General features: G+C 47.8%; 1 protein-coding gene across 1 annotated transcript in view; it reads right to left on the bottom strand.

Moving 5' to 3' along the window:
• Positions 1–2,710: 2,710 nt before the first annotated feature.
• Positions 2,711–23,890, bottom strand: part of efna2a (ephrin-A2a) — a 37,305-nt gene continuing 16,125 nt past the window's right edge. Inside the window, exons 2-4 of the mRNA XM_062520262.1 lie at positions 6,545–6,837; positions 3,458–3,523; positions 2,711–2,951 (exon numbers count right to left, since the gene is read on the bottom strand). Of these exons, the coding sequence (XP_062376246.1) occupies positions 2,812–2,951; positions 3,458–3,523; positions 6,545–6,837 (499 nt within the window). The 3' untranslated portion in view covers positions 2,711–2,811. The remainder of the gene's footprint in view (positions 2,952–3,457; positions 3,524–6,544; positions 6,838–23,890) is intronic.

The raw sequence follows: 23,890 nt of genomic DNA, 5'->3' as shown, positions 1-23,890 counted from the left end.
CGAATATAGCACAAAAAACCCACACATAGAGATAAAAGACAAAATTACAGTCTCTGAGATGACAAATTATAGTCAATAATGTTTTGGCACCAAACTGTGAAAAAACAAAAACATGTTGGGATGAAAACTCAAGCTGTTGGCATGTTCCCTCCCAAAGTGCTGTGAAAAATGTCTGCTGTTTTTTGGCACAACACATTTGGGCAAACCCACATTTCAATGGTGTGTGTAAAGGGGATGATTTTCTCAAAATACATAACAAAGATGAAAGATTTATGCCACACAAAATATGCAGTGCATGAATCTATAAGGACAAACAGCTCGAAAGCAATAAATATACACTTGAATGTAAAACCACAAGGACAACCTATCCACAAAGTAGTACTTTTGGTGAGTTGTCTAAGTAGATGAAGGCTGTGATCTGAACTGATTTTTCATATATCTTTTATGTTGAAACAGTTTGACTTGATTCCATTCTTTGAAATGCAAATACTCCATTGTATATTGTTCTCAAAATGAGGCCCTTAATGCAATATCTTTAGCCGACTTTCCTACGTTATTAATTAATTATGTAATCTACTTATATGTCTCACATTTTAAACAATATATTTCTACACATTTCACATACAGGTAATGATTTACGCAACAATTTCCTGTAGCATGCTCAAATCAGTCATTTTAACTCAATAATCCGTACAGAGAGAAATGAGAAAAGTTTGTCTTGATCATCTGGATATTATACTACCAAGTTGATCCCTTAGCACCATGGCTTCTACTGTGTGTGTTTCCTTATTTATTGCCGTGTGAAATTAAATCTTTGTGTGTGTGTGTGTGTGTGTGTGTGTGTGTGTGTGTGTGTGTGTGTGTGTGTGTGTGTGTGTGTGTGTGTGTGTGTGTGTGTGTGTGTGTGTGTGTGTGTGTGTAATGGGAGCACTGCAACAACAGAACCCTCTATAGACAAAACGCTTTATTTGTGTGGCTCCATTTTGAACATGTTTTCCGCAACTGGACAAAACAAGAAGGCTGTACAAAAAAAGCTGAATGAAAAAAAGAGAACAGAAACACCAAGTCTGATGGACATACAATCAAGTCTGGATGCCTTTTTGTCCATTAAATACTGATTACAATTTGACAAGAGCACAATAACAACAACGATTACAGTGAAAGAATCCCCCCCAAAAATGTATTGGGCAGCTGAGTCACTGCCAATAGCCTGTCGTCACTCAAAGACAATCCCCCGAAGAGCCCATGAATAATGGATCCTGCACTTAAATGCTACAAAAATAACATGAAGTAGAATACATAAAAATATCTAGTCTTGTTTGTGGATGCTCGTTCCATGTTGCCTCATTATGTTGTGATTTTCACATTAGAGAAAGCCTTTCCCTAGACTCCGTTCTTAACACAGCAGTCATTTTGTGTTCCATCGTTTGTGTGTGTGTGTGTGTGTGTGTGTGTGTGTGTATGCCTTCAGAGTCTTCCGATGATCAAAGCTTAATTTTGCAGCATTAGTGTCTGGCGTTCTTCGGCGAGCCAAACTGACCGCGTTGATCTGTGTCCTCCAGATGGATGGGTGGCAGCGGCGGCCGGCGGCCGGCGTGCCTCAGCCCTCTCCAGCATGGACAAAGCACCAGAAGAGGCATCTCAGGCTGTGGTGAGGACCAAACTCATATGCAAAGCAAACGTGATGAGTGAGTGAGATGTCTCCGAAAGCCATGGGCCAAGCACAGCGCAGCTAATACGTCTAAGAGGCTTTTTTTTGTTTGTTTGTTTGTTTGTTTGTTTCTTTTTTTGATCGCACATTGTCTGTATTTCTGAATAAAAATATATCATCATTAGGAAGGTCAGTGTTTCTTTCTTTTTCATCTCCTTATTTATTTTTTATTTTTTTATTTTTACTTTTATTTGTCACAGTGTCCATGCAAGTGGCTCTCTCACAATGTCCGCCTCTCTGATGTGCAGACTCCAAAGCCTCGTCATCATGTGCACACGTAGAGAGCTGAAGTCCTTTGGTGTCGCCAGGAGCCATGTTTAATGGGATCCCTTGAGCAAATGCCCTCTTGATCCAGCTGGCTGAAAATGTGAATCCTGAATGTGTGCTATTACACTGAGAACGGTCCAGCCCAAATAACATTTGTGGGGAGCGACAGCTGTGACACAGGTGATGGAATCAACCAAGGCCCTATAATGCGACAAGCGACAGAAATGAGAGGGGGGTTTTGTGAATTTCAAGAATTGTTCCCCCAGATATGAAAGACATTCTCTTTAAAATGCTTGGCAGGCCCCAGGTGTCTGCTGTTTTTCTATTTGTCACAGTGTCGTACACACACCACACACACACATGCGCACGCACGCGCGCACACACACACACACACACACACACACACACACACACACACACACAAACACGCACACACACGTACACACACACACATACGCACACACACATATGCACACACATGGACGTACACACAGAGACATACACACACACACACACACACACACACACAGATGCACACACACACACACACACACACGCACAGACACACTCACAGACACACAGTGCTCATTTGTTCGTTGTGTGTGGTGGTGTGGGTCGAGAGGGTGTCCCTGAGGGAATTTGGCCAGGGTAAAAGGGAACGGAGGAGAGAGGGAGTCGAGGGGGGGGGGGGGGGGGGCGGTGGGGCAGGGAGGGGGACGGTGGCGCGCTGGGGAGGGTCTTGGGGGGGCAGTTAGTTGGAGGAGGGAGAGGGCGGCGGGAGCATCCAGGGCCCCAGGTACGGGAGCGTGAGCGTGGTCACAGGCTGGAGGTCTTCACAGGGAGGCCAGCGGCGGCAGCAGCAGCAGCAGCAGCAGCAGTGGAGCCAGCACCAGGGGGAGGCGGGGGGCCTGCGCCCTCCAGCTCGGGCCCTCGTCAATCAGGAAGGGCTCGGGAGACTCGTAACTCGAACCATCTGAAAGCACAGGAACACAGAGAGACAGCAAAACACAGGGAGTGCTAGAGCTGCAAGCCCAGGAGTAAAGGAACAAGGGAGAGAGAGGGAGAGAGAGAGAGAGCGGGAGGGAGAAGAAAGAAGAAATATATACCTCTTCTGGGGAGCAGCGGGGGGATTTTAAACAACATCCTGGCTGACCTAATTATGCTTTAATTACTGTGTTGCAGAAATCTAGATCACATCCCTGGCTTTCTCCGTGCAGAGAGGACTGTATGATAGATTAGGATATTATGACATATTTATGTCATGGCTTTTAAAAAAAAATGTGGTCTGTAAATATCCTCACATTCAATGTAGGTGAAAATGTCAAAGTTAAACACATTCTAAGGGGGTAAAAGAAAATATGTCATCCAGGTGATTATCCAGGAGGCGAATTGAACTAGGCCAGAAGATAGATAGCTACAGTGGGGAGAGAGAGAGAGAGAGAGAGAGAGAGAGAGAGAGAGAGATGGAGCATGACTTACTTGTTGGCTTCACGTACACCTTCAGCTTTAGACAAGGCATCCCTGCATGGTTGGGATGGGGAGAAGCTGAGAGAGAGAGAGAAAGAGAGAGAGAAAGGGGTGGGAGGAAAGGAAAGAGTGATGAAATTGAGGAAACCATTGCGACTGACACTACAACCCCCACAATCTTTGACCAGCTCCTTGAACGGCTACTCGGAAGTCTATTTCTGAGTGTCTTCTTGACCTCGTGACAGAAGCAAAAGCGGTGCTTGAAATTTGCCTCCCCTTCCTGCGGAAATTGTGCTGACCTTCCGAGGCCCGCGCCACCGTCACACACAATGCCCTGTCACACACCATGTCCCCATTGCAAATTGCTCTGCAGACAACTGGCTGACCCGAGAAACAAAAAGCAAATCTCTCTCCACTGTCATCGGTGGGCACACACACACACACCACACACATGGCACACACACACACACACACCACACACACGCCACACACACACGCCACACATCACGGCCAGTCACTCCAGCCACACTGGGTACCTCTGCATCAGCCTGAATCTCTCCCAGCCCTTCACTCACTGACCCTCTGACTTGATTATATTTCGCTTCCATGGTTGCCCACACACACACACACACACACACACACACACACACACACACACACACACACACACACACACACACCAGGCAGCACCCGTCCAGAGAAGACTACAGGCGAAAATGAAATCTGTCTTGGCGGATAACATAGAGGGGCTGGAAAATAAAGCAACATCTCACTGGGACACGGGTGGATGTTTTAAGAACATTGGGATGCACCCTGGCAGCGGATCCCATTTTCTGAGCCACTCTATAGAGCCCCATATCTATTGACCAATCACACCCCTCTCCCCCTCCTTGTCCCTCGCTCTCTCTCTTGCTCTCCCTCTCTCTCTGTCCTTCTCTCTCTCTCCTTCCCATCACACCCCCACTCGCTCTCTCTCTCTCCTTCCCATTGCTCCCCTCTCCCTCGCTCTCTCTCTCCTCTCTCTCCTTCCATCACAACCCTCTCGCTCTCTCTCTCCTTCCCATTGCTCCCCTCTCTCCCTCGCTCTATCTCTCCTCCCCACCGCACCCCCTCTCTCCCTTTCTCATAGCTCCCCTCTCTCCCTCTCTCCTTCCCACCGCACCCCATCTCTCTCTCTCTCTCTCTCTCTCTCTCCGCTTCCCGTCCCTCTCCCCAGGTCATTGCGTATTCCCGTGGCGTGCCACCACAGCACATACTCAGGGCTTCATTGGAGAGCACCCAACCTCAACCGAAGGCAGCTGGGGTGGGAGACAGCTGTCAAGACGTCATCACCGCCGATCAATATGAGGGGCCGGCGAAGGGAGGAGGGGGTTAAGTCCGACCGCAGGGGTGATGGACGTGCTCTTTTATCGCCGCACAATCAAGCCGAACCAACCAACCCCCCCGCTCCCCTTTTCTCCCTCCTCTCCCCCTGATAACCCCGCAGATCCATCTCCCTTCAGGATCAGCGCGACCCCCCAGCCCCCCCACCCCCACCCTCCTGGGCCCCCTGGGGACTGAGACAGATACAATGTTGCAGGCATCCAGACAATCCCTCTCTCTGGAGGTGAAGCCTCCCTGAATGGCATTATTGGTAGTATTGGTGTGGAATAGAACAGGGGGGCAAAGGGGAGGAAGGGAGTAGAGGTCCCCCCCCCCTCTTTTTTCACATGGCCCTGCCCCTCAGGCTAGGACAAAAGGGTCCGCACAATGCAGGGCCCGGCAGAGGATCTGGGAGGCGGGGGCATTCAAAAACCCAGTTTGAGGGACGGGCCCCGGAGAGTGAAGGGCATCTTTGAACTTTTTTTAGCTCTTTTGTGTCGTCGGCTTTTTTTTCTCTGCCTCTCTTTTTTTGGAAGGTTGACAACACGCTACCATGTATGATAAGTAGCTAGACGCCCCGCTGGTTTGAGGGACGCAAACACTTCCAGAGAGCACCGCCCCTCTAGTCTCCGATCCCCCCCCCCGCCCCCCGCCCCCTGCTCCCAAAACCCCCCCACACACCTCCCGTCTCTCCTGTCTCAGCTGTCAGTCAAAAGATAATTGACATTAAAATAGGATCTGTGTATAATCAGTGTCCATTTCCATGGGAGCCGGAGCCCTGCTGATTCTGGGGGGCTAAAGGCTTTGGCACTGCTGCTGTGGGGGTTTGCACCAGACAAACGCTCGGATCTGGTGGGACTGAGCAGAAGCTTTGAGATGAATGCGTGTGTGTGTGTGTTTGTGTATAGTGGGCGAGTGTGTTTGTGTGGGTTTGAGTGTCGCCATATTGTGCAGTGTGTTCACCAAATGCAGGTGGGCTTTGAACCCTTCTGTCACACTGCGAATGCCGGGGTTTTCTGTTGCCACGCATTGTAATGACTGTATAAATAATGTAGCTGCTTTGGCACCCATTTGAGGGCGTAGCGTAAGGCCTTTCAAGTTATCTAGTTAGAACAGCTGGATGTGGGGAGGGCGGGGGAAATGTAATTATTCCCGTTTCGCTTGTCTTCTGGTTTTGCGCTCGTATGTGGAGGAGTACAGGCTCTGGTCCTGTGTGTGCCTCAGAAGAGCGGGAAAAAGAGAAAAGAAACGATTAAAAGCCGCCTGCGAACGGGCCTTCCGCTTTGAAAGGATGCGCTGGAAGCTCTTTGAGGTTAATGGGGATTGGGTTGGCGTCAGAAGCACTTAAATGGGCTGGATTACGCAGCGAGAGCAGCCGGACCAGGCGGCCGGGGACCAGTCGCATATCACACCATTTCAGAGTAGCGGCCCGTCCGAAATCTGATTCTCAGTTTTCAGACCCTGATGAAGGCTTAGCGCTGGTATTTGTGTTGCTTATTTGTAATGCTACTGCCCTAGCTAATAAAGGCTTTTCAACTTTTTTTGTCCACTGAGTGCCGGGTTTTGGAATTATTTGTTTTAGTCACCGTGAGGAGTCGGAGGACCAGTCGCACATCACGCTATTTTAGAAGACCAAGTAGCGTCCAATCCAAAACATGTCTCTCAGTACGTCTACCTTGAGATCCACACCCCTACCCCACACACTGAAATCTGCCCTTTTTGCTTTTGGCGACTCACAGATGTAGTAGTACTCGTGTCCCGGGCGGAACTCGAAGCCCAGCGAGAAGGGCGTGAAGAGCTGGAACTTCTCGGAGAAGCGCAGCGGGCCGTCCGGGCTCTGCGGCCGGTTGCACTCCCAGCGCTTGAAGCCGCGCATGCGGTGCTCGCACGTGGCGTAGCCGTCGTGGTTGACCATGAAGAGGATGTAGCGCTCCATCCGACTGTGCGGCTGTGGGGTGTCATAGTACGGGCAGTAGACATCCAAGTAGTCGTTGATGCTGACCGCCACCGTGTATTCCCCATGCCAAAACCTGAATGGACAGAGAGAGATAGAGAAAGAGAGAGAGAAAGAGATAGCAGTGTTGGTTAATGATCGGATGAACCAAGTGAACCAGGTAATTTTAGGAGGGGTGGGGGGGGAGACACACTTGGAAAAAAAGAAAGAGAGAGCTCTAGAAGGGGCTCTTAGACACACCCACATGGCTGTTTACAAGGGAGGGAGTCGAGTTGAGACCCACAAAAAATGAATTCCAAAGTAGGTCAGACGTGGGGGGAAGTGAGAAAGGCTCTTGGCGAAATGGAACACTTTGGTGATGCTGGAGCCCATGGTTTCATGGGGAGATTTAAAGGCCACCACTCCACAAACTGATGGTGGAAATGAAGTAGTTGACTGAGAGCCTCTATCTGGGCAGAGAAAAAAAGATTTGCGCCTTTCTTTTTTTTTTTTTTGTAAACCTTTAGGTGATTACGCTAGGCTTTCACAAGTTATTTAAAACGTACGTAAATGACAGTTAAATCCAGTCTGAGAGATACGTCCCCTAAATTAATTGCTTTCCACAAAACAGAGAAGAAAAAATCTTCCACTACATTCTCAAGGCCTGTATGTTATAAATAATCCCAGCAATTGGAGCTTAGTGATAAGTGAATTTGCCATGCAGCTACATCCCCTCTTTCTGACTATTGTCTATTTCAGACTATAGGGAGAACCGACGGAAAGAGAAAGACAGAGAGTGAGAAGATGGTGAGGTAGAGAAAGACAGAAAGGAACAAGACAAGCAGGGAGAGAGAGGGAATGGGAGAGGGGGAGAGGGGAGAGGGGGAGAGGGGGAGAGGGAGAGGGAGAGAAAGGGGGGAAAAGACTGCCTGCCTTTGAAAATAAAAAAAAAAACCCTCAGAGACATTGGCTGTGCACAGAAGTGATTTCAGATGTAGAAATGTTCTGTTTGCTGTTATATCAGAAAGAGATTTTTTTATTACTATTATTTTTTTTTGCATTTGCTGCACCACAATTTTTGGTTTCCTTCAGCGTCTCTAATTGCTAATTTTGCGTTGAGATTAAAAGTGAGGCTCATGCATTAAACGAGAAGTCGCGCCGATGAAATGGGCATATGAAAAATACATCGCGCAACTATCCCCTCAGTCAGGCTGCTTAATAAATATATCCACGGCTGGTACTACAGGCCAAAGGGAGCGCGCCATTAGAAGTTCACGAGGAGGAAACACGAGAAAGCACTCACACGTGGAGGAATGAGAAAAAGCTGTCACTTCTCTGGCCTGCAGGATGCCTCCCTCTCCTCCCCTCCCCTCCCTTCCCTCCCTCTCTCCCTGGTGTTCTCTGCCGGGGCGAGTGTCTTGTCTGCTCACCCAGAAGAGCTGGCCTTTGGAGCACCTGCTCCTGCTCGAGTTCCTGGCTGTCCATCTGCTGTAGCGACTTCAGAAGACAAACTACCAGCCAGGCCAGCGGTACATACCTCAGCGGAGAGAGCGCCTCGTGCCTCTCACCACCAGGGTTGACAGGGACAGCCTGTGTGGACTTCAGGGCTCCCCATTTTTTTTTCTCAACCTGTCTGCCAAGGACACACTGCCTCGGTCTCCTAGTGAGTGCGTTTGAGTCACATATGGTGCAGCCAGGGCTTTTCTTGTCACTGCATTACAAATGAATCGATTCATTCATTTATCCTCTGATGAGATTTTAGTTTGAAGTAAGTTAATTCCATCTGCAGAGGTGTCATATCAAAAGTAGGCTATTTTTAAAAATCCAAGGGCGAGTTTACTTAAGCGAGGAGAGATTCGGCTTATTTTATGACCCGGCTCTTTTGAACGTGTCAAAGCAATTAGTCTGCGTGGGAGGAAAACTGCACTTTGTGTACATTACCAGCCCTAATAAATCTCCTGGTAGTCTCTAGCTCTGGACACGTTCCGTAAACAGTCCCGGCTTTTTATTTTACAGCTATGAGTGATTACATTACAGTTACAATCAGTCGGTGATGGAGACGCTCGTTTATTAAAGAGGCCACAGACTGACTGATGATGCGGGGTGTCAAGCTGAGAGGAAAAGCTCTTTGCCGGCTGCCACGTCCAGAGGCGATTTCTCTTCCTGGTGGCTAAACCTTGTGAAGGTTTCTCCGGAGCGTGGGGTGACGTGTTTATGCCTCGCGGTGAGGGATGGAATCCGGGCAAGTCCAGCCGCTTCCATAACCGGCTCATCAATAGGCGCTCTGATTTGTGCCAGCGCCGAGCAGTTTACCAATCAATGTGTTTGTTCAAACACAGCTTCAAATTATGCTGTTGTTGGAACAAAAGACAGAGGGGGGAAAGAGACAGAGAGAGAGAAGTAGGGAGAGGGGGAGAGAGAGAGAGAGAAAGAGGGAGAGAGAGAGTGATCGAAAGTGAGACGGGGAGTGAGCGAAGAGGAAAAAAGACAGAACTAACAGCCTCACAGAAAATGTGGCGGAATGTTAAACAGTGGGATGCTCGTGCTCGGAGGGATCAAAGAGCCTCGTTTCCTCCTCCTCCTCCTCTCCCCCTCTCTCCCCCTCCACTGACTCACTCTCCCATTCTCTCTCTCTCTCAGTCTCCCCAGATAGGCGGAGCGACGTACGGAATTGTAAACAAAAACAAAATAGATCCTCTCAGTATGACGCCTCTCGGTCACCTGCTGTAGGCTCACACATTCTCTTTGTCTCCAGGAACTCTGATATGTAGACTGATTCACACACACAGGAACCCTGATATGTAGACTGATTCACACACACAGGAACTCTGATATGTAGACTGATTCACAGACACAGGAACCCTGATATGTAGACTGATTCACAGACATGAACCCTGATATGTAGACTGATTCACACACACAGGAACCCTGATATGTAGACTGATTCACACACACAGGAACCCTGATATGTAGACTGACTCACACACACAGGAACTCTGATGTAGACTGATTCACAGACACAGGAACCCTGATATGTAGACTGATTCACAGACACAGGAACCCTGATATGTAGAATGATTCACACACACAGGAACCCTGATATGTAGACTGATTCACAGACACAGGAACCCTGATATGTAGACTGATCCACACACACAGGAACCCTGATATGCAGACTGATTCACAGACACAGGAACCCTGATATGTAGACTGATTCACACACACAGGAACCCTGATATGTAGACTGATCCACACACACAGGAACCCTGATATGCAGACTGATTCACAGACACAGGAACCCTGATATGTAGACTGATTCACACACACAGGAACTCTAAAATTCACAGACACACACACGCTGCAGCTGTGCTCCACATGCAAGACGTGACACAAGGTGTATGGCGTCATGGATATGTTATATGAACATAAACATGAGACACACACACACACAGCCACCCTAACACTAGACATATGGTGTAGACTAGATGCTCGCACACACACACACACACACACATATGGTGTAGACGTTTGCTTGCTCACGCACTCATATGCACACACACACACACACCCTCACGCTACATTTATTTGCACCCATGGCCCCAAAACCACTTTCTGGTCACCAGGGAAAAGCCTTGTACTCATTTCTCACTTCACAGGGTTGAGTTTTTTCGCTTTTCTGGCCATTAATAGTAGAGCAGGCAAGGAGCCGGGCACCAGTGTGACTTAAAACTGCTTCATCCCCTCACACACACACACACACACCCCTACCCACCCACCGACATACAAGTTCCTGGGGATGCCTTCAACCCCTTGATTTCCAGCCATGCAAAATGGTGATGATACCATGATTTATACCCGCACCGGTGCGGAGTTAAATCACTATGTCCGTGGCGCCACATGCAAAAGCCCTTCCATTAAAAACACATTAATCACAAACGGTGCTGAAATGTGTGGACAGTGCTCCAGGGAGGAGTGGAGAACAGACCTGTGTGGAGGCATCTGCCCGTGACTCACACGGGTGGTGTGACGTGCTGAGCTGTAGCGCGGGGTGGTGGTGTGGTGTGGCGCAGCGAGGTGTGGTGTGGGTTGTGTGGCGCTGTAGGGTGGCATAGTAAGCTGTGGCGCGGTGTGGTGTGGTGGCGCAGTGAGGTGTGGTGTGGTGTGGTGGAGTGGGGTGGCATAGTAAGCTGAGGCGCGGTGTAGCGCAGTGTGGTGTGGTGAGGTGGGGTGGGGTGGCGCAGTGAGGTGTGGTGTGGGTTGTGTGGCGCTGTAGGGTGGCATAGTAAGCTGTGGCGCGGTGTGGTGTGGTGGCGCAGTGAGGTGTGGTGTGGTGTGGTGGAGTGGGGTGGCATAGTAAGCTGAGGCGCGGTGTAGCGCAGTGTGGTGTGGTGGGGTGGAGTGGGGTGGCATAGTAAGCTGAGGTGCGGTGTAGCGCGGTGTGGTGTGGTGTGGTGGGGTGGCGCAGTGAGGTGTGGTGTGTTGGGGTGGAGTGGGGTGGCATAGTAAGCTGAGGCGCGGTGTTGCGCGGTGTGGTGAGGTGGGGTGGGGTGGGGTGGCGCAGTGAGGCGCGGTGTAGCGCGGTGTGGTGAGGTGGGGTGGGGTGGCGCAGTGAGGTGTGGTGTGGCATGGCAGCTGAGGCGTGGACCTGCAGTGTCAGACCTCCCAGACAGAGAGGGCTCTTGTGGTGACACCCAGTCGGCAGGCGCAGCACAAAGCCGAGTCTCTCAGCCTCGCACTCCGCCCCTCAGCACCAGATAAAAGAGACAAGAGAGCCCGCTTATCCCACAGACTATCGGGTGCCCAAATCAGATGCTGGAGCCTGGAAAACAGGAGTTGGCTGTGTTAAGAGGTGTGTGTCTTGAATGTGTATTATGGGTGATCTCAAGTGTGTGTATGTGTGTGTGTGTGTGTGTGTGTGAGTGAGTGTGTGTGGGCATGTGGGTGTGTGGATGTTGCAAGTGCCTAAAGGAATGGCAGCAGTTTCCATGGCATCATTTTCTTCGCTAAAATGGGTTTTAGGAGTGAGTTTTTTGTTTACGCATCATCACTTTTTAGGAGTGGGTTTTGAACATGTATCATACCCAGATATCCTAGATAATTAAACCATAGACAGTATGGTCATTTTCATAATGACTGACTTTATTAGACATGACATGGTATTCATTTTCATTAGAAGTGGTTAGAAGTGAAAGTGCTTACACAATTTAATATAATTGCCTATATTAGACTATTAGGTACAAATATGCTCTTTTATGTTCTTAACATTGAAGTTCTGACTGAGGAAAATAAACAGATTTTAAAACAATCAAGCTCTAACCCTGTTTATATTATGTGACATGTCTAAATCTGAAAATCTAAAATAAGACATAGGATATTTTATATATCTGACTTTGAACAAAATATTGTTTTAAATATTATTTTTACCATCAATCCTGTATCATTGTACAGCATATGGGACACACCAAACTCCTCCAGGTCCCCATTTCTTATTAAGAATCTCTTCCAAGAATTCTTGAGGCAGGCTTATAATCTGATCCATTACGCGGCTTTAATGGAAATTAAAAGAAAGGGCCGGTGAGGATCTCAATCATGAGCCTCCAATGGCCAGCCCCAGCTGCAGCCATTAATCAGCCGCATTGACTGCGGGAGCAGACGGCTGTATGATAGATGATGTCTGGATCTGGGCTCTCCCTGCGGTGGTGACAATAGCAGGCTGGGCCGTGCTGAGCTGCCGAGGCTCCGCTGGGAGACGGCTGCTCCCTCGCCGAGTCCGGCCCCTGCACTCCGGCGGCGCGCGCTCGGCCTCATTACGAGCCGACAGCCCCGGATCGCGAGCAGCAGGGTGGCCGCAAGGCGCCCGGCGGGGGAGAGAGAAAGCGGGAGAGCGGGCTACACTTCTGGGCCCCGAGTATTACCGGCGTCGCCGGGGCGGCTGGGCGTGGGCCTATAGCGCTGCCTCGTGATGTCACACTCTCATTTGCCGGGGCTTCAAATACCCGCCGCCGTCCCCCCCCTGTGGACATGGCGGACTTTGTGTGTGATTTCCGGGAGCTTTGTGCAGCCGCTAGCACAGTTTGGCGTCCCGGAAAAAAAAAAAAAAAAAAAAACTAAAGCCGGTGCATCTGCCTGCCTGATTTACAGACTCCCGGGCAGCGGGTAGCAGGAATGGCCAATTACAGGTGTTTATACAGCAGGTGTAAATGGTTATCGAGATTCTCCTGGGTCGTTTATGGGCTCGTAAAGATGAAGTTTCCCTGTTCCCCCGGGATTCATTACCACAAAGGGCACTGCTTTGCCAAGGTGATGAGATTTAAAAAAAAAAAAAAAAAAAAAGCACCATGCTTCCACTGGCCTCGGAATGCCAATGCTCTCTAATGGCGAGGACTGTGGGGGGGAAATGTTCCATTTTATTTGAAAAGACGGCGATGAAGGACAAATAGCGAGCTAGCTTGTGGGGCGCTTGTTCTGAACCCTCACTGCCAAGATTGAGTAAGACTGAACAGAACGCCACAAAAAACCTTGTCAAAACATAATTGACCCATTAACAATGAGCTCTGCATTTTTATACGCTCTTCAAATGCTTGTTTGATCATTATGCCACAGTTGTTTTGAAGGGGGAGGAAATAGTTTAATTAACGCTTGTGACTTGAAATGGCTCAGATCTCGGGATTGGCATTCTGTGGACACTGTGGATTACAACGAGGACATGCCTTTCTCGAAAATAGTGCGAGGAACTCTGTGTGAAGGTCACAAAGTAGCTCGAACCTTCGTCACTGTCAATGCAAAAGTATCAGCTAACAAAGTCTGTATAAATCGAGCTCTTTGCAGAAGGCAAATGCCAAACGCCCGCGGAGCTTGTACCACCAGCCGCCTGCTGTGTGGCATGAATTGAAAAGGAGTCCTCAATGGAATTAGTCTAAGGTGAATGTCACCAGAGAAATAACAAGGGACTCAAGTCTGACCCGAGCCCTCTGCAGCATAGCAACACGGGGAAGGAAGATGGGGGCGGACATGGCAGCGGAGGCAGCCGGCTCAGGTGCTTTCGAGTGAGGAAAAGAAAGCAGAGACTCCATGCAGAAAGTGTGAAGTTACTCAATTGAGAGGCAAAAGCTTTGGTGGAAACTGGGTGGACGTGAGTCAATTGGACGTGAGATACTCGGTAAATGAGAGAGACTAATTGTTTGGCACCTGAAAACGACAGACAATGGCGCAGAATTTTAATCAAAGAGATTAAAATTTCAAAACTTTTCCCTCCCCTTGAATAATAAGAACCCTGTAATGGGAACAACTGAGTCTGCACACACTGACACACACACACACACACACTTCCCCTTGCCATCTCTGCTCTGCAATAACACAACTGGGATCATATGACACCATTATCAGGTGAGTGAGCAGCCACTGTGGTTACAGTGACTGCACACAAGCCTCTGGACACAAATGCACAGTGACGAGTTGACAGCAAGGTCGAAGTCACGTTGATTGACACTCTAATTGCCGCAACAGTTCCCGAGCATTACCATCTGTTGACTTTTTGGAGGAATTAATCAGGCGGCATGGCATGTGTTCAGCATTCCTGGGTGTCGAATGCACCACTGATGTCCCCATTTGCGCTTCCCAAAAAACACGTTTCCAACGCTCACAGTGGACCTTGATAATTTCAGTATGCGGCTGCTACAATGACAAGCCTCTCTGTGCCTCAAATTTGCTTGTTCTAAACATGGCAAAGCAGCAGAATGCCAGACGTGTTGACTATGTAGGCCAGCTCACCTCAGTAAGTGACATGAGATCCTATAAAAAGATGCTCCTGTGTGTGTGTGTGTGTGTGTGTGTGTGTGAGCTTGTGTGTTTTAACTCTCACTGGAGGACAGATTGGATTTCATGTCTTGTGTCGGAAACGCCGGGGACGAGCGGCACGACAAGTTCTGCCGCATGTCTCTCCGCACCACTGAGGAACCTGACAGCCATGATGCAGACACAACATTTCGTCGCACAACCGCAAGGCCACACACTTGGCAATGAAGCCTGGCAGTAATGATATGGGTTGATGCAAACACCATGTTACAATGATACGTGTGCGGAATAGACGCATGCTATAAAACGCGCCACCTTCTCAGTCAAGTGGGTTGTTATGAGTCCCAACCAAAACAACAGTCCTCTCTCAGCAGCCCATAAAAGAGTTCAGCTCAGGCTGTGGGGACTTCCCACTTTAGAAGCAGTGGTTGGGGAGAGCTGCGGCGATCCAAAGTGGTTTCTAAAGTCTTGTTCAAAAACCGGGACTCTATTTTTCTCCTTCGCTGACCAAACCTTGACCCCCTCTGGATAGCTCTGGAAATAGGCATCTGCTCAAGGGAATAGCTTGGGTCCAAAAAAAAAAAAACCCCACAGCCCTCATTCTATAGCAAATGAACAAATCGTTGCCTCCAGACTCCACATCCAGATGTGTCTTTTTCCTTTTCACTCATCAGTTGCGTGTCACATGAAATCGGCTCATACGGGGAGGGAGAAAGCACCCTGGAAAATGGCTCCATCTTAAGCAGTCGGGGGCCAGGTCTTACTAACAGAACGATAACAATGTCCTCTACGTTGCTGAGAAACAAAGCATGTGGAGACGGGCTGCACCAAGAAAAAGAAAAAAAAGAAGAAATTTTCGGTCTTATCACACAGGCACAAAAATCCATTTCTTTTATTTTCCACTGCTGAGCAACAAATGTCCATGGAACCAAAACACTGCTGCCTACTCGAGAAAATGATGTGAATCATGCTCTTGATAAAACCCTGAGATACCTCAGTACATCAATAAAACCACATTTGAATCCGCAAATCCTCAATGACAATTCCTTCAATATGACCATGTTTGATGCCACTGGTTCAGAAAATTAAATAAGAATATAAAAAGGTCTCAATCAGTCCACGTGAGTTTCCATCTGAACCCTTTTACTGTCCCGTTAATGTGCATCTCTGCATGACCTGCTCCAAGATGCATTATTCAAAACCAAGACCAAAAGACACTAGACTCAATCTCCTCGCAGGGTACACACACACAAGGACGTATCAGTGGTGCCATACGGAGAAACATTTCGGTTAAATGAATGGAGATGTGAGTGCACTTATCATAGTCCTCTCCTTGTCAGCCTTTAATGGCTGTAAAATTAGTTCTGCTGGTGGATTGGACTTCTCAGATCTAAAAAAATGTCTGCTGAAATGCCAATTCAAAAATTACACATGCATTTATGTAACCTAAATATCATTGCATTTTTTTTTCTCTGTCATCACTACATAAGCTTTTGCCACAGGGAGTTTGGGAAATTAACTGGCTGAAATTGGAGTGACAACGACAGCACATTTATTTATGAATACAAAAAAGCATGTGACCTTGATGCCTGGCGCCAAAACAACACTTCAAAGACATCTAAAAAATCTAGCAGGTTTCAGTCACAGATGGCCTGTATAGGAATTGCATCCAGTTGAAATCCACAGCTATTTGAAGTGCAGTTAATACTAAATATATTTATTGTAAAGGATTGTAAAGGATGCAATTTCAAAAAGAAACAATTCCAAAAACACAACAGCATAACATAAGATAACATATAGGCAAAACAGCACAAACACAAAGGCTAATTTATTGTGTAAAAGAGGGCATACACAAATTAAGATATTTTTTCAAGCACAATCTTTCTCAGCAGGCTAAGGACTCCACCTAAATAATTCAATTTATCCAAACTGTTGCTTCTGGCTTTATTCATATTTAATATTTCCTTTTGAAGCTCATTAATTAGCTTTGCTAGCGCTGCTGTTTTCACATTCCATTTTCCTTCCTTTAACCCCCCGTCCCATGTTCTATGGCACTGGCTAATTAGAATAAAAGAGGGGCTGATCCCGCTCTCTTTTGGGTTAGCAACGCTAACGCGGCGGCTGTGAGGAGGGAGGGGTGCCATGCCACGCTGTAATGACAGCCATCTTGCCACAGGGAGAGTACAGTGGGAGAAATGAGCGTCTGTGTCTGCGTGGGTGTGTACAAATGGTGTGTTTGGCAAGACGACAGAAACACTCAAGACATCTTGCGGCTAAAATCAAAATCTGAAATAACAGCAACAGCAAGACGGAGGTGCTCTTCAAGGACTGAATAGCAGTGGAAAAGATAGACCCCCAAAAAACAACATTTTAAGACACTGGTTCTAATTATTTTTGTTATTAATTGGTTGACTCAATGCCAGTGACAGTTTGGTGAACACCGTCACGGTGACCAAGAGGCTAATGACTTTCATGTCAGTCTGCAGAGGCTAATATGAATGCGGCGCAAATGATTATCCCCAAGTGCTATTAGCCATTCAATCACTTTAGCTGCAATGTGTCGCCTGACTTAAATCAATTCAAATCCTCTGAGTCCGAGGGTTGACTGACAGTTCCTTATCTGTCACGCCTCATCCTGAGAGAACCGGTGGCAAGCTGGCATGACACAGAGCATGATCACAATGGAGCGGAGGAAAGAGGGGTCAGGTGACTCGCATGTCAGTTAAGACACCAACATCCTTTTTCACTTACCTGCAAAATGGACATTATATGCTTGGGCCCTGTCATTGGCCTATAATGAACGGGCAATGTCAATGAAGAGGGGACTGAATGCTATAAATACCGCAGGTAAAAGCCTGCACTGTCATGTTGAATGCCTCTCAGCACGGTAGCCAGGCCCACGTTTAAACAGAGCTTTGTCCTTGTACCCCTGAACATGCTGCATTAGGTGAGGTTGTAGGTGTGGGCCTACTTTACTTCACTAAGTGCAATGGTGTAGTGTGTGAGGGTGTGGGGGGTGTGCGTGTGTGCGCATTTATGTATGCCACCGTAGATGTTTCCGATAGGTGTTTTTATGGGTTAGAAATAATGAGATTTGGCCTGAGAGAGGCATCTGCGTGGTAATGAATTTGTGTTAAATGACACTGAATTAATCACCGTGTACTAAGATAAAGCCTCAGGAGATCTGCCTTCATTTGATTAACAGCAGACATTCTCTCTCACACACACACACACACACACACAGTCACACAACAGAGGCCACACACTCTTGAAGTGCACAGGAAGTGTAACTAAATGAAGTGGAAGAGAAGTACTTCCGACAAAAGGAATGAATTCTCGAACAAACACCACGAGCCCTCACAGCTGCATGCCGGGAGTGCCTTAAAAACCGACTGCAAAGGGTGCTGATGCATCCAGTATCCAGTCACAAGAGGCGCTCCGCTCTGGTAAGCACTAAGTCACGGGGCTCAAGCAGAATTGCTTTTGGACAGGACCCTGGCACTCTCCCTCACACTCCCTCTCCCTCTCCCTCGGCTTGCGATATCTTCTCCGAGAATTAGCACGGATCAATGCCCTCTTGGTTGGCTCTGTGAGAGCGCGGGAGCACTGCTTTAGCAGATGGCGTGCCGTTTGTCACATCGATTGACTCTTTGCTCAGAGAGACGCTGGGCTCACACCAGCGGGACAGGTCGGGGTCCAGTGGCTGATTGAGGGTGTGGAGTTTTCACATTGCTCTCCATAGCCACCCATACCGTCATCCCAGCAGGGGCATTTGCTATTCATAGTCTGGACCTGATACTGATATCCTTAATGTTTTCCGATTCCTTATTTCATACTTATCTTTCGCTTTCATGGGAAAGGCAACAGATGAAAGCGAATGGCTTCCTTGTCATAAATCGCCGGCAGCAGAAATTCTCGCAGTAGCACTGCTGGACTCTCATATGTGTTTTATTTATAGAAGCTGGGACTAATCATACGACTGTAGCTGTGACGTGGATACAGAGTGAACGTGTGCTTGTGGCTAGATTGGTTTGAGTGGAGTTTGGTTATGCATTTTTTAAATGGACTTTCAATTCTCGAGAGGTATAAAGATTTCTTTGCTCGTACATTTATACAGTTTCTTGTAGTTTGGTTGGTTAGTAATGGCCGAGAGCCAAGGTGGAGACAGCTGGTCTAAACCACAACGTAAGTATATTGGTGATGCCATTAATCACGGCCAACACTTTTGCATTCCTGTCAGGCAGTAGAAACAGAGAGGATATTTACTGGCCTTTCATAATGGAGACCTAGCCACTTGCAGAGTTTGACCTTGAGTGGATTCCGGTGTATCCTCATCAGATTGAGGACATAATATAGACTATCTCTTACAAACACACTGAGAAACACACACACACACACACACACACACACACACACAGTGTGTGTCGCTGTGTGTGAGAGATAGAGACACACACACACACACAATGTGTGTCTGTGTCTCTGTGTATGTACTGTATGTGTGTGTCTAAAAGAGGGATTACTGCATGCCAGTGGACACAAGTCACTGTGACCATCACTGACAGCCTCAAGGAGGAGTAAGACACATATGGAGCTGAACTAGTCAGTGGGAATCTTGTCTCCTCTCCTTCTCCATCTCCTCCTCCTCCTCCTGCTTCTTCTTCTTCTTCTTCTTTTCATGCGCTCCTCTCTTCTCCATCTCCGGTTCTCCATCTCCCATCTCCTCTCCCCCTGCTTCCCTCTTTAAAATTCCCTGAGTGGATAATGTATTCCTGGGCTCTCCCCCCGCCTCTCCGTGCCCATGGCTAAGCGGAGATCAGACGGTGAGATCTATCGGGTCTCTCTTGGCAGTGCTGGCTCGCTGCCTCGCGCTCGGTCCCACCGCTCTGTGTTATGTAAACACGCTCGGCTCGCTCTCCGCGCGAGAAGCGGGATGGGGGGGTTGAGAGAGAGAGGGGGGGGGGGGGGGTGCTGTGATGAAGGTGGGGTGTGGGGGGGTGGACTGCTCATTTGCACATCAAAGCGCCCAGAGATGCTAGTCATCATAAGCAGAGTGGCATGTTAATTGTTGTGTAGGTTAAACTTGCAGATAAAACAGAGATAGAAAGGTTAGTCTCACCTACATTTATATATAAATATATATATAAAAATAAGCCAGACAGACACTATGCTTTGTTTTCATTTTCCCTTTCTCCCTCCACCGTGCGCTATCTGATTGAAGTTGATGTTGAACCAGCTTTTGATTTGATTTCCCTGGTGACAACTCTTCACTCGATCTTTGTCAACCTTGAGGAAGTTTCTCGAACTTCTGCTTTTATCGTTTCCCCTTAGAGGTTATAGTGGAATCCTCGGTTTCACACTGCATTAAATAAAATGTCCTACGCTGCTGGCTGTGTGTGTCTGAGTGAAAGAAACAGGCCCTCCTATTTCTGGTTATGCAAAGACGGATTGCTAATAATGTACCATTTGCGTGCGCATTCAAATGATGTTTATCCACCACTGGGACATCGCTCATCACGGATTTGCATGATTTAAGGAATTACTGCCCAACACAGACATTAATCACACAACACCATAATCAAAGTAGAATAACGACTACAATCAAAGCGGACTAATTACCATCACCCTCCCATGTTATCAACTATGGTAATACAGATTTTGAAGACTGGAAACAAGTGTTCCATTGAGGAGTCAGAAGTAACCAGCTGTGCAATGGCTATCCCCCCTTGAAAACAACCAGACCTGGGCAGCGTCGTGAAGACAGTGTCACACAGGCTTGGACGGGCCACAGTTTTTGGGACGCAATGGGTGGCCTTCAAGCCGACTACACTGTCCCCTGCACCACTGAAGCCGTATCAAAGTCAGGCAGCAAATCGTTATGGGACGTGACACGATGAATGTATTAGCAAAGATCAATACCCCTCTCTCTCTCTCTCTTGCTCTCCCCCTGCTCTCTCTCTCTCTCTCTCTCTCTCTCTCTCTCGTCGTCTCTGATCAGCGGCGCTCAGGCCTCCTCCTCTGCTCCCACGCTACTGCTCTGGTTCTCTGCGGAGTGTCGAGCTGACGTCTTTAGTCACTGGGGGCCAATTAGAAGCGACACCTTCTACCTGTGCCGTCCCCCGAGCTACCCTGCACCCCTGTCTCCGCCCGGCGAGTCAACAACACCGGGGACCGTGTCACACAACGCAACACAACCGCAACAGTTGCCAGCGGTCCGCAAGCCTCCCGCGCGTCGTACAAACAATGCACCTCGCTTTTTTTTTAACGACAGGAACTCGTCCCCAGTGTCACGCCCGTGGACCGCTTCTTACTTCCAGAGCGTTGAAATGTGATCGGTAGGACTGACAAGATGGATGCTCGGGAGACATGAGATGTCTTGTCATCAGCGATGCGGATGCCGAAACCTCATGACTGTTCAAGGCTCAGGATGTGTCAGACTGTCACCAGCTATACCTCGATGGGAAATGTGAGATGATTCCCCAAGGATGTTTACTCTCTCGTGTGAAATATCAATACCCTTAAACACAAAACCACACCCACCCCACCCCTGCACTTCTACCACAACACACATCCATTCCTTTCATTGCAGATTGTTTTGAAAAACAAAAGCCCACAGTGTAACTTTAATGTGAGCAGATCTGTGGCTGTAATTAGTCCTTGGGGCAGCGACTCCTCTGTGGGCAGTTGGGAAATAAATAATCTAAATCAAATCAATCCGCACGCACCCCAGAATGCATGAATATAAAAACACTCTGGTGTGGAGCCACTCTCCCCTGATGAAATACATTAAAATATATGAATGCATAGGTAATACGCCCTTGAGCATGTAGGCCTCTCTACACACGCAAATGCGCTGTGCATTGTGTATGTATTAGAAAGACAAAAGGAATGCAAACAGCGCTTTTATACTTTTTTAGCGTTTCCCTCCCTGGAACTTAAAAGACATGAAACCATTCATGCACGACGTGTTGCCCTTTCACTGTGATCTAACATAACACCTTTACCAGCAAATTCTGGTTGTTCCAACGAGTTGCTTGCTCTAATTACAGTCCCCTATGACATAGACCGATGGCGGTGAGCTTGGTGAAAGTCACATTCAAATATGGCCAGAGGACATACATATCCCACATGAGGGGAGATGGAGGGAGAAGACGAGAGTGCACCCGGTCCTCAGGGAAGTGCTGTATACGTCCATGTACGCAACTACTGAAGAAGGGGGAAGAAAAGAAAAAAAACAAGTTGACCCATTTTACTCTGCAAACAATAACCGAGGCTGGTGTTGTCTCGAATCCAATATCAAATCTCGGCTGACATTGATTGATGCACTCGCAGCTCTATCCGCGTCTGGTCTTTGACATTCATACACAGTGAATGACGCTCCAGCGTGAGTTAGGCCCGCCGGCTTTTTGGGTTTGTTACATTTGGTTGGCTCTGTATGATGGAGAGATATCTTTCATGGATCACAGAAGCCATATGGCCACACTAGAAGTTAGTAATTGCACTAATTCCGCCAGCCTCGCTCTCCTCTTTGGCGTAGTAATTCTGGGAATGGGGGTGGATTTGGCATGTTTAATATTCTGCTGTGGGTCTCGTAGAGGTGCCATGGGATGAACCTCACTCATGGAGCTCTTCGCCCTCCTGGCATCCCTGAGACGCCCACTTTGAGCTTCTCATCAATACAATTACTCACAAAGCTCACTGTATCCCCTTGTGTAGGTGGACTGGAGCAATTTCACACACAAAAGCCCAACAAAATACACTTGGCATGGCATGATGCATCCAAACCCCTCTTGCTGGAATCCTTTTTGTAAAGCTCCGAGTCCCTTTATCCACTTCCATAAATCACATACGTTTACTATGTGCATTTAGACTAGGGCGCTGTCGAAATTGGTGCGACAAGATGCCTATGATTTACAAGGTGTCTTCTGAAGGGGTCTGCTAGGGGTCCCAAGGAGTTCTTGGGACTGCCGGTTGTATGGTCGATCATTAATCATCCAGTGAGCCATCAACTCCGAGCAGCTGTGATACGGGAGAGATTGGTCCGGGGGAGTGAGGGGTGACAGCCGCACAATGAACGGCGCCATATCATGTAGGTGGTACAGTGCAGCAGTCCATAGGGTAATGGAAGATGGACCAACTCTTAATTCACTACCAAAGTCACAAGGTATGCCAAAAAAGTTAGTTCATTGTTACCAAGCAACAGTTGTTCGTAGGTTCTACATCCAAGTGTTTTTCAATTCTCTCTAGTTCAATGCCTTTGAGAAAATTATCGCAACCTCAAAGACTGCTTTTAATTTTGAACATGAAAAACAGAACATTAATTGTAGCTCTTGAGCAAATATCTCAAAAAGGTGACTAGCAGCTTGTGACTGGGCTGGAACCCTGAATGCATTTTGTCCTTTCTTTCTCCTGACGGATATCTGGAAGAGCTTTCTGTTTGCGCTCCCCCCCTACCCGCGCTCTTACAAGAGGGCACTGCCAGCTCCCTAACCTTTCGCAACAAAGGGACTGGAAGTGTGGTGCCAAGATATTATCGATGTGGGAAACATAATAACTCAAGTGGGGGTGCTCAGTATTCTGTCCAAAGCTGCTTCCTGATGCAAAGCAGCGTCTCGCTGAGTGACGGGGCTGACACCGGCAATGGCCCATCGCTCCGTTCTGAGGGATTTAAGAGTCAGGGGGGATTCAGGGAGCATTAATCAAACAAGCGGTTATTAACTCTGACTGGAAATGCGAACATGCTTCAGATCTGTCAGGGGTGCACGATGACGGATTCAAGCCACTCGAAGGAGAACGCGATTGAGATACCACATCAACGGTGCTGCAGTGTGGTCTAAAAGGCTCATTTCTGGCACCTGGCCATGTTTCCGACTTCTCATTTTGTCATTACCATTTTTCATCATTGTGTCGTTATTTACCAGAATATTGGCAAGCGCTGCCAAATTTATGTCACTAATATTTCAAGCTTAGAAGAATAATTTCAGAAAAAGCTATTTGAAGCATATAGATACTTGGTATCACCAACTGTCACTAAAACTCTGGGGGGAAAAAAAAACTTGCAACAAACAGAGCTGTCTTTGCCTGAGTTATTTCACTGAGACTAATTTGATGTGAATCAAGATGAGAGCTAAACAGCAAGCTGGGAAAGAATTGAGAAGATTGATCACAGGCAACTAAAAACAGGACACATCCAGTGATTAGACAGCAAACATCCTCTAACCCTTTGCCTTTACGCTAAGAAAAATGACACACATTGCAGTGGCACACATGGGGTTGAGTCAGTCTCTGGCTCAGAAATAGAAATAACACACAGACATGGCACTAAACTGAACTGGGATGATTTAGGCCTTCTCCAGGTA

The sequence above is a fragment of the Sardina pilchardus genome, chromosome 2 (genome assembly GCF_963854185.1).
Source record: "Sardina pilchardus chromosome 2, fSarPil1.1, whole genome shotgun sequence".
In the NCBI taxonomy this organism is placed as follows: Eukaryota; Metazoa; Chordata; class Actinopteri; order Clupeiformes; family Clupeidae; genus Sardina; species Sardina pilchardus.
The sequence above is the reverse complement of the archived record's forward strand: the minus strand, read 5'-3'. Positions and strand labels throughout refer to the sequence as shown.